The sequence below is a fragment of the Hylobates moloch genome, unplaced genomic scaffold, assembly GCF_009828535.3.
Source record: "Hylobates moloch isolate HMO894 unplaced genomic scaffold, HMol_V3 SCAFFOLD_12, whole genome shotgun sequence".
NCBI lineage: Eukaryota > Metazoa > Chordata > Mammalia > Primates > Hylobatidae > Hylobates > Hylobates moloch.
In genome coordinates this window covers 14,636,077-14,647,899 of record NW_026652287.1, presented here as the reverse complement: position 1 = coordinate 14,647,899, position 11,823 = coordinate 14,636,077, and the positions used below count along the sequence as shown (strand labels likewise).

The 11,823-nt window shown below is 36.2% G+C and overlaps 1 protein-coding gene across 8 annotated transcripts in view; it reads right to left on the bottom strand.

Moving 5' to 3' along the window:
* Window positions 1-11,823, bottom strand: part of TAOK3 (TAO kinase 3) — a 225,608-nt gene that overhangs the window by 80,030 nt on the left and 133,755 nt on the right. For 6 of the 8 annotated variants that reach the window (XM_032168554.2, XM_032168551.2, XM_058425064.1 and 3 more), the window contains 3 exons: window positions 10,867-10,963; window positions 8,363-8,476; window positions 6,507-6,598 (listed from right to left, as the gene is read on the bottom strand). In XM_032168554.2, the coding sequence (XP_032024445.1) occupies window positions 6,507-6,598; window positions 8,363-8,476; window positions 10,867-10,963 (303 nt within the window). Of the gene's footprint in view, window positions 1-6,506; window positions 6,599-8,362; window positions 8,477-8,599; window positions 8,927-8,967; window positions 9,077-10,866; window positions 10,964-11,823 lie in introns of those variants that run through there. The other 2 variants (XM_032168555.2, XM_058425066.1) reach the window with 2 other exon arrangements.

Below are 11,823 nucleotides of genomic sequence, written 5' to 3'. Positions count from 1 at the left end.
CCAAAGTAAGACAACTACAAAATGGCAGAATAAGAACTAAGTTTATCTGACTGCAGAGTCTATGCTCTTTAGCACAATTCGATACTATCACTTATCAATTTGCAGAAATAGCTGTCATAGAGGATTAGACAATTTGGGAAAAGGCTACTTTGTCCTTTAATTCAGTAAATCATTTTATAAAATGCAATCAAAGTTAGGCTGATATAGAGAGCATGTAGTTATACATATTTCAATTCATTTTTATAAGAAGGTAAAATCAGAAAGCACATATAAGGGGCTGTCTTAAGAGAGGAAGTACTAAGGTATCTCTTGGGGTCTGTACCTGTGTCCAATGTCAATTGCTGTTGACATTTTAGTCCTTTACATGTACATGGTACAAAATCTGATGTGATGATGATCTTGAATCATCATAAAAGGGTATATGTAGTTTGTACAATTGAAGAAGATTGGAAAGGGAAGAATCCATATCAAATTTCAGAAAGATTTTGGTAAGAAAAAAACTTGTTAAAACCATGGGTAGGCACTAACTAACTGTAAAATTCAACACAAGTGGCACATTCTTTTAAAAGATCATAACTGAGGTGTTGCTACGATGGTCTCAGTGTTATAAGTAAAATTTTGGTTTATTTTTATAAAATATTACTTATTTTATATTTTACATATAACACTGAGGCCATTGTAGCAACTCCTCAGTTATGATCCTAAAGGTACTATGTACCTCTAAAAGTAGCATAATTTTATATGGCCTAAAATATAAATCACAAAAAACAAAAAATAATCCTATATATGAATACAATTAGCTGTTACCAAGCACTTGCTATATGCCAGGCACTATGTTAAATACTTTACCTAAGTTATCATATTGAAGCCTGTAAATATCTATGATATATCCATTGTTATTTTTACTTAGATGAGAAACTGAGGATTAGGGAAGTTAACAAAATGATCCACGATCACACAGCCAGAATCAACATGTTACACAGCCCCAGGAGGGATCATCTGCATCCTAGACTATGTGAATGCCTGATGGCATTATGTTACAGCCACACATGGTGGTCCTGCCAGCTAAGTGCTGGTAAAGCCAAGATTCACATCCAGGGTTTCCAATTCTAAAACTTACTCCATACTGCTAAGTCTATGCTATGCACAGAGTAGTTTTGTTCCCCCAAAGGAATATATATTTATTTCTAATTTTTGAAAAGTTCAATTATTCAATATTTAAAATACGTAAAATTTTGTAGAATATTATAACAGACACCTATCACTTAGATTTATTATAATCTTGTCATATTTGTTTCAGGTCCTTTTTCTTCTAAAAAAATAAGAAAGTAGATACAACTCTATTTGCCTTCCTTTCTCCAGTGTTTACTGTTCTAGAATTATATCTTTACAACTGTATTCTTATGTTTTATTAGTATATATACCTTTTTTTTTTCTTGAGATGGAGTTTTGCTCTTGTCGCCCAGCTGGAGTGCAATGGTACAGTCTTGGCTCACTGCAACCTCCGCCTTCTGGGTTCAAGCAATTCTCCTGTCTCAGCTTCCCAAGTAGCTGGGATTACAGGCATGCACCACCATGCCCAGCTAATTTTTGTATTTTTAGTAGAGATGGGGTTTCACCATGTTGGTCAGGCTGGTCTCGAACTCCTGACCTCAGGTGATCCATCTGCCTTGGCCTTCCAAAGTGCTGGGATTACAAGCGTGAGCCACTGCGCCTGGCCAGTATATATAGTTTTAACAATATATAAAAGAACTTATAAAATTTTCATAACTGGCATCAAACCATACCTGTACTTTTGCAATTTTATTTGTTCACCAAATATTCAATGTTATGATTTTGAGATTTATCCATGATGATACATGTAGATTCAGTTCATTCTTAACTATGATACAGTATTCCATAATTTATTTATATATTCTCTTTTGGATAAGAATTTAGGCTAGTTCTACCTTTTCTAGCTACTATAAAAACAGTTGCACCCTTGTACACATTTTCCAGTGTGTATGCATATGGAGTTCTTGCTTCCTTAGCAGCTTATCCAAATTTATTATTCAAGGACTTGAAACTCTTGCCAATCTCATAAATGTGAAATTGTTTCAAATTGCATTTCTCTAATGCATTACTAATGAGGCTTAGTGTCTTCTGATGTTTGTTGTCCATTTAGGTTTCCTCTTCAATGAATTGCTTAATCATATTCCTTTTTATTTTTATTTGAGATAGGGTCTTACTCCCATCACCCAGGCTACAGTGCAGTGGCATGATCATGGATCACTGTAGCCTTGACTTCCTGGGTTCAGATGATTCTCCTACCTCAGCTTCACTTAATCATATTCCTTACCCATTTATCTACTGGTTGTTTGGCTTTTTCTTTTTTTTTCCTTGTTTTTTTTTTTTTTTTTTTGAGACAGAGTTTTGCTCTCGTTGCCCAGGCTGGAGTGCAGTGGTGCAATCTCGGCTCACTGCAACCTCTGCCTCCTGGGTTCAAATGATTCTCCTGCCTCAGCCTCCCTAGTAGCTGAGATTATAGGCGTGCACCACCACACACAGCTAATTTTGTAATTTTAGTAGAGATGCGGTTTCACCATGTTGGCCAGGTTGGTCTCAAACTCTTGACCTCAGGTGATCTGCCCACCTCGGCCGCCCAAAGTGCTGGGATTACAGGCATGAGCCACCGCATCTGGCCAGCTTTTTCTTTTTCAGAAAGAAATTGTAGGAGTTCTTTATAAAATTTGGACCAATACTTTGTTGGTTAAATGTATTTCAACTACCTTCTCCTAGTCCATGGCTTGTCTTTTAATGTTTGTGCTTTACATGGTTTTATATTTTAAAGTAGTAAAAGTTATCACATTTATCATTATGTTTTAAAAAACATTGATTAGAAAAGTTCTTCATTATACTTGTAAAGGTATTTTAGAGTAATAATAATAACACTAGGCCAGGCCCAGTGGCTCACGCCTGTAATCCCAGCACTTTGGGAGGCTGAGGTGGGTGGATCACAAGGTCAGGAGATTGAGATCATCCTGGCTAAGACGATGAAACCCCGTCTCTACCAAAAATATAAAAAATTAGCCAGGCGTGGCGGCACGCACCTATAGTCCCAGCTACTGGGGAGGCTGAGGCAGGAGAATCACTTGAACCTGGGAGCCGCAGGTTGCAGTGAGCTAAGAGCACGCCACTGTACTCTAGCCTGGGAGACAGAGCGAGACTCCATCTTAAAAAAAAAAAAATTACACTTACATAGTGCTTATTACATGCCAAGCCATGTTCTAAGCATATAATAGATATTAATTAATCTTCATAACAACCCCACAAAGTGGGTAGTATCATTATTTCTATTTTACAGACGAGGAAACTGAGGCATTGGGGGGCTTCTTCTAAATGTTTTAAAGTTTATTTTTGGGCATTTAACCAATCTAAAATTTATTTTTGTGTATGACATAGCTAGGAATCCAGTTTTAGTTTTATCATACAATTAACAAATTTCTCAGTATCATTTACCAAATAAGCCATCATTTCCCCATTGATCTGTAATGGCTTTTCTGTCTTATACCAAAATCTGACTCATACTAGAGTTTCCTAGTCTGTTCTACTGGATACCAGTCTTTCCCTGCACCAATACCATATGGATTTAATTATTATGGTATGGATTTTGGGGCAGTGGTTCTTCTGTTCAAATTCTATTTCTCCGAAGTTGTTTTAGCTAATTTTGGTCCTGTGACTTCTGGGATTAACCCTGTGAAGTGTGTTGTTTTTTTTTTTTTGAGACAGAGTCTTGCTCTGTTGCCCAGGCTGGAGTGCAGTGGCGCGATCTCTCACTGCAAGCTCCGCCTCCCGGGTTCACACTATTCTCCTGCCTCACCCTCCCGAGTAGCTGGGACTACAGGCACCCGCCACCACACCTGGCTAACTTTTTTGTATTTTTAGTAGAGACAGGGTTTCACCATGTTAGCCAGGATGGTCTCCATCTCCTGACCTCGTGATCCGCCTGCCTTGGCCTCCGAAAGTGCTGGGATTATAGGCGTGAGCCACTGCGCCCAGCCTACCTTGTGAACTTTTACATAGTATTGTTGGAAGTTTGTTATAAGCCCTTTTTAAAACATGCAAATATTTCTGCTGAGTGGCCCCCAAAATCACTATGAATAACTTTGATCAATTTCCTTTGGAATGAAATAAAGAGTAGTACCATATTATAACCTAAAAAAGAAATTCATCAACTCAATATCCATCAATACAAGACCAGTTAAATAAACTATGGTATATCATGTAATGGAATAATATGATGCCATTAAAATGATGAAAAACATGTCTAAGTTAGTCATATAAAACAGATCTCCAAGATATTATTAAGTGAAAAACCAAAGTACAGAACCACATATATACGTTACCTTGGGTGTGAAAATGAATATAGGAAGTGTATATTCATGTTTGTTTGTATACTTACCAAGAAGATCTGGAAGGACACACAAATTAATAAAGCGGTTCCCTGCGTGTGTTGGCAGGGGTGGGGTAGGAACTGTGTAGAAAGGGCAGGGGTGGAAGAAGATCTTTTTTTTTCTTTTTTTTAAAATTTTATTATTATTATATCTTTCACTGTATGTCTTTTTATGTTTTCTGATTTACAAAGCTTGCGATTCTGCTACCTAATTGAAAAAAATAAGTAAATATTCAAATTTTCCTCCAGGAATTCTGTTTTTTTTTTTTTTTTTTTTTTTTTTAATTACTACTTCTTTAATGTAAAAAAAAATCCAGACAAATTGTGCATCTTTATCATATGTTGTTTTGTTGGAAGGGGTCAATGAAACATTGGCAATGTAATATAAAGTATCCCAAGTTGGCCTAACATTTTAGGAAAAGAGAAAACCATAGTCTGTGACTCCAACTAGAACTCAGAAATTCTTATAGGATCAGTTTGGAAACCTGAATAGAATTTCATGAAATTAATATCTTAAAAAATTAGACAAAGAATTTTTTTACGCCAGGCACAGTGGCTCATGCCTGTAATCCCAGCACTTTGGGAGGCTGAGGTGGGTGGATCATCTGAAGTCAAGAGTTCGAGACCAGCCTGGCCAACATGGCAAAACCCCATCTCTACTAAAAATACAAAATTAGCCAGGCGTGGTGGTGCATGCCTATAATCCCAGCTACTTGGGTGGCTGAGGCAGGAGAATTGCTTGAACCCAGGAGACAGAGGCTGTAGTGAGCCAAGACTGCACCATTGCAATCCAGCCTGGGTGACAGAGCAAGACTGTGTCTCAAAAAAAAAAAAAAAAAGAAAGAAAAAAGAAAAAAAACCAGAATTTTTTAAAAACTGATTTTTGAAAAAGTTTAACATTTTTGATTTAAAATTTATGAAAATACGTACATAAAGGCAGTATTATGCTGTAGCTAGCACATACTGGCTTTGGAAGGCCCATTGTGCACATCTTTCCCCAGTTTCACATTTAGTGAATACCATTGGCTATAGTGAGTATTTACACCATGGAAATTGGCAAAGCTACAAATCAAGGCCTTTTCCCCTCTCCACAAGAGATTCATTTGTTAAATTTACCAGTATACCACTGGATAGAAGTAAGTTTAAGATATATTAAAGTTCAAAATATACAACCAAAGGAGAGATTCTGTGGCACTTTAGACAATTTTAGATAACTGTAACAATATTTGGGGAATAACTTCATGGCTGAAGTTTATCTTCTAACACAAAGTTTTCTTCATAGTTGTGCTCTACATGGGTCAAATATGGTTTTAGAGTCAGATCCCTGATAAGCTTTCTATTACTTTTTCAGATTTCCCTAATACAAGATGGAGTATAAATTAAGGTAATGGAAACTCCCATAAAGGTAGGACAGATATTATCATTCATAGTATGGAGAATGGATATTTTTCATATATTACTATGTACTATTTTGTATTTCATTTCTTAACTGCCATATCTGCTTCAACTCCTTCAATTAAATTAATAACATGAGGCTGGGCGTGGTGTCTCACATGTATAATCCCAGTGCTTTGGGAGGTTGAGGCAGGCAGATCACTTGAGGTTAGGAGTTTGAGACCAGCCTGGCCAACACAGAAAACCCCTGTCTCTACTAAAATATAAAAATTAGCCAGACTTGGTGGCAGGTGCCTATAATCCCAGGCACTCAGGAGGCTAAAGCAGAAGAATTGCTTGAACTTGGGAGGTGAAGGTTGCAATGAGCTGAGACTGCACCACTGCACTCCAGCCTGGATAACAGAGTAAGACTCTGTCTCAAAAAATAAAAAATAAAAATAAATAAATAAAATAAAAATAATAACACGAAAATGTAGCAGAGAGAAAGCCATCTTCTGTATTATAAGAGTATAAAAAATCTAATAAATTCACATTGCCTAGCACACACATACCAGTAACTCATTAAGTAATAGCCAGATGAATAACTCCTAATCATAATGATTCTTAAAAATACAATGAAAATTCATCTGCAAAATAGAATTTTAAAAAATACAATGAAAACAAATAACTCTTTACTCACCCAATTCAATACAAGTGATGCCAAGTGACCAAATATCAACTTTCCCATCATACTGTCCTTCATCCATAGCTAAGATCACCTCTGGAGCCATCCTACAAAACATAAGGTACAAAACTCAAGTTGTAGATTAAAAACAAAATTTCTCCAGGAAAGTGATTCAATGAAATAGCTGTTCTTAAGGGTATTCTGAAATTTTATCTGATATAGATATTATTTCCTTACACAAATAATTTTGAAAAACACTATTCAAAATATAATCTACTTGGTGATTTACACGACACAATACATTATTTTCAATAAAGACTGGCTCCACCCCTTACTATCAGTTTGATCTTAGGCAAGTTACTTAACCTATCTGTACATCAGTTTCTTCATCTGTAAAATGGAGATAATTCTCATAGCAACTTTACAGAGATTTGTAAAGGATGAAGATACATAAAATACTTAAATAATTACTTTGGAACATCTGATTATATTGCTTTATATAGTTCCATAAAGTATTTTTCATATTGTTTAAAGTAATTAAATAAAGCAGGAAATATTCGTTGTTTTTCCTTTTTTTTGAGACGGAGTCTGGCTCTGTCGCCCAGGCCGGAGTGCAGTGGTGCGATCTCAGCTCACTGCAAGCTCCGCCTCCCGGGTTCATGCCATTCTCCTGTCTCAGACTCCCAAGTAGCTGGGACTACAGGCGCCTGCCACCATGCCTGGCTAATTTTTTATATTTTTAGTAGAGACGTGGTTTCACCATGTTAGCCAGGATGGTTTTGATCTCCTGACCTCGTTATCCACCTGCCTCGGACTCCCAAAGTGCTGGGATTACAGGTGTGAGCCACCGTGCCTGGCCTCTTTTTTTTTTTTTTTTGTTGAGAGTCTCACTTTGTAGCCCAGGTTGGGGTGCAGTGGCGCCATCTTGGCTTACTACAGCCTCTGCCTCCTGGGTTCAAGCGATTCTCATGCCTCAGCCTCCCGAGTAGCTGGGATTACAGGCATAGGCCACCACGCCTGGCCATATTCTTTTAAAATAATTAAACAACATGAAAAATACTTTATGGAACCATATAAAGCAATATAATCAGCTGTTCCAAAGATACTAAAACCTACAAAAACTCCAGGTTGTAGTAATGGATGTTACTTTACTTGTTTGTCCATAATGTATCTTCATTAGGAGGGCAGGGGCCCTATCTGTTTCGTATGCTTTGAACAGAACTGTACTCTATTATGATGTGTAAGCAGTTGCTTGGTAAATGTTATTTGGTGATAGAAAAAAAAAATTCAAAGACTAGCTGATTTTTTTTACTAGACAAGTAATTTTGCAGAGATCTAAGTCATTCTGTAAGGCATAATGAAATTCCAACGTGTCTAGGAAAGGAAGGAAAATAATCTGGAAAAGAATAGGGTGAAAAACTCTGAGCCAGACTGACAAGCAAGGTAACCTATCAGAGAACTCAACAAAGACAAGAACTTGGATTTCTTTCACTGAAAGGTACCATCTCTGCTTGTTGGCTAGTCAGGGAAGGTGAAAGAAGCTGCCCTGTCCTTCCTGGAGGCTTTGCCTCAAGAGAAAAGTTCAAAAGAAACTGCAAATGAAATAAAAAACTTGAACTTGATCAGCAAATTGATAATCCTGCTCAGTTTACACAGTGACACCAGCCTTAACTACACAATTTAAAGTCATTGTAAATTTTATACTAAGTGAGAGTGCTTCTTTTTATGCCAGTGGGCTTTCTATCCTTCTCAAATGAAACCTCATTTTGAGGGACATTGGTAAGACATTGTAACAAAACCAAGCCAAACCAGTACCATGAGTTCATGCATGCTGATTTTAAAACTATGTCATATAGCCTAATTCTACATACCAGTAAGGTGTGCCCACGAAGGAGTTGGCAGGAGAAGCCATTGAGGCAGATCCAAAATCAGCTAGTTTTACCTGACCTGGCTCTGTTAGAAGAATATTTCCTGCTTTAATATCCCTATAGGAAAAAATAAAAGGGTTAGAAAATTACTTTTCAATTTTGATTATGGAATAGGTCAGAGCATGCAATTAATAAGACAAAAAGTTTATTTTTAAAAAACAAAACAAAACAAAAAAAAACCTTGCTCAGATAGCCAGAAGGAGATTTAGTAATTACTGCATGTTGTAAGGGGGCCCAGATTCCTGGGTGTACTTGCAGATAGGTCATAGTAATTACTTAAAGGTAGAGCTTTCTTCAGAGGGAGGGAATATAATGAGAAAAAAGGCAGACATGGTGAAAAAGAAAACCTATTCAGCTGCTACACTTACAAAGGCATATTCTTAAAGGCTAAATCCAGTTATCAATAGTATTCCCTGTGCTGAGAAAATTGGTACCAATTTTAACTGCTTTTTCTGCTTTTCCAAATTATGTGACATTTTTGGAGCCTAAACAAACCTGCAATGATTCCGTATTGACCACCTACCAATAAACCTCAACTACACACATACCTTTTCTTTCTTGCCTGTGACCCTTTCTCTCTGTCTTTAATTGTAACTGCAACTCTAAGGCATTTGAGGTACATGTTATATTAAAGGTGATATTTTAAAAATAACTCTGTACAGTAAAAAGAAGACCCTGAAAGATCAAAACAAACAAGGATTAGGGGTTAGGAAATTACATTTCTATTGTATTACTACAAAGAATTGCATGTGGTTACTACTAAAGCTAATAAAGGTATTATATAGCAAAAAGTTTTAAAAATATAATTTAAAAAATTCATTTTTCAGTATGGTAATTTAGAATGAGAAGGTGTGGATGTACTCCTTATTCTTTTTAAAAAAGGCATGAGGTGTAATGAGCACTAGAAACCATGAATTGGAAGTTGATGGTCAGTGAAAAGATAAAACAGAGAAGATGAGGAAAATTTATGTAAAGCTGAAAATGATAAGATTCAAATGCTTCAAAATAACTTTTATAAAAACTTCCCTTGAAAATTCAGTTTCCTTCCTCATGGTGACATTAGGCATTGGCAGACAGAACTAAAAAAAAATGCATTATTTATTTTTCTTCACAACAGAAAAATATATTTTCTCTACTTATCTTTAATTAGGAGATTGAATTGCCTTTAAAATCAAAACAATAAAAATCTGAGACATAGTATTTACTTTTAAATTAAAAAAACATTCTTTATAAGTATTTTGACTCTTCAACAAATTATTTTACATACTAAAGAAGATAAAGTATAATACAGACTAAAACATTAAGTTAATGTGCAGATTAAGGTAATAATGGCACAGAAAACTGAACTATAGCTTTAAATGAGAGCAGGCAAAATAATCACGAGCAAGTTGGCAGTAGTATTAACACCTTGGTACCAAAGACATATAATTACAAAAAGTTGTCAGATCCATAGACATTATGATAATTTTATTTAATCAGTATTTATTAACATGATTAGGTTCACTCTTTGTCCTTAATTCCCAGCAGGATTTCGGTCTGCCTATCTTTAGGAAGTTCTGCTTTTGTGGTACCAGTAAGTGGTCATGGCTACACTGGGGTGATTAAAACAGAAGCAAAAGAGGAACCATAACCCAATAGTTTCAATTCTTCCTAGTAAATGCCAGTTGTTTTCTTTCATTTGTGAGCCATCTCAGATTCTTTATACCTAATATTTCACTCCTCCTCCCCTCATTCATTAATGTAACTGTATTAAAAGTTCATTACTGAGAGAAGGAAAGATTGGTAACATCTTTCTCTAGAAGTTAATAGAGGGAGGGAGGTTGCAGGGAGGAGAGTGTGGTTGTGGTAGAGAAAATACAAGGCAGTGAAAAGCCCTACAATAGGAGTCAAGAAACTTGAGTTTCGATCCTTAATATATTACTTAAATTCTGCGAAACTCTGGGCAAGTTAAGTCTTTCTGAGCCCTGGTCTCTTCATCTGCCAAAATACAGTAAAGATAATATCTTCCTAAGTATCCACATGAACTATAGAAATGGGAAATATTTTAAAGTTACAAAATAGCATATATTTATATAAGACTAGCTTGTTATTTGTAATAGGAAAGGGACAATAACTTTGCTAAGAGATAAATATATGCAAGGAAGGTTAATTTTCTTTTCTTTTCTTCATGACACAGTATCTAAAGATTGGTGGGCCCTTTTTCAAATTTCCCTGCAGCACTTAGCCTGGAGAACAGTTATCTACTGAACAAAGATTATATAATTGTGGACACATAGGAGAGAATAAGAGATAGAAGCTAAATTCTGGCAACTTTATCCTTCATATCCAGAAGAAGCAATCTATTTGCTTCCCATGAATGCTTAGGCAACCTAAAAATTGGAGCATGCACTAATTTTCAAGGTTCCTGGAATAGACAGTCCTGTAACTGAAAAGAACTCTAATCTTACCTATGAATCAATGCATGAGAATGTAGGTAGGCTAGTCCATGCAAGGCTCCATGAGTAATGGCAGCGATCTCTACTTCCTGAAGTGGTTTTTTATGAACTGAGGAAGGAAAAAAAAAAAAGTCAGTAGATGATCAGTTTCATTCCTCATTTTGTTATTTTATACAGCTATACCAGACTGAGTTACATACTTTCTCACATGACAATTTGGGAACATTCACCTAGATCTTCTATAGAAGAGAATAAGTGATCAGACAACAGGAAACCCAAGTGCATAAACACAAATGACCCTTCAAAACAAAAATAAAACAAAGAAAGCCTGATATTCCTTAAATGATGCATTGTTAATTTACTTATCAGTTGCAAGCCAAGCCACACTGATTCCAATTAACCAGGCCCAAATTAACCAGTCCCTTCCAACATTTTAATGTCTGGAGTGTTCTAGGTTACATTATTCTCCCCTGCCACAAAGCCATCTTTAATTACCCCTTCAAACTACAGGTTTTCATTATTTGTGAAAGCAGCTAATAAGCAATTTCTATTCAGAGATCAAGAGTGATTTAATTTTTTTTTTTTTTTTTTTTTGAGGCAGGGGTCTCACTCTGTTACCCAGGCTGGAGTGCAGTGTTTCAATCAAAGCTCACTGCAGCCTTGAACTCCTGGGCTCAAGTGATCCTCCTGTCTCAGACTCCTAAGTAGCTGGTATTACAGGTGTTAGCCTCTGTGCCTGGCTGAAGATATTTTTTTTAAAGTAAATTTTTAACACAGCCTCTGGTTATAGCAGCATCTGCAGAGAGGAACTGGGTCAGTCAAGATTTCTGAAAGGGTTTAATATCAATATAATGTGAGACTATCTACCTCTCTTTCACATATACCCATGAATATGATGTTTTTGGCTACACATACCATATCACATTAGCCAAACATTTTGGTAGTACCTGCCCTGGATGGGCCATGAAC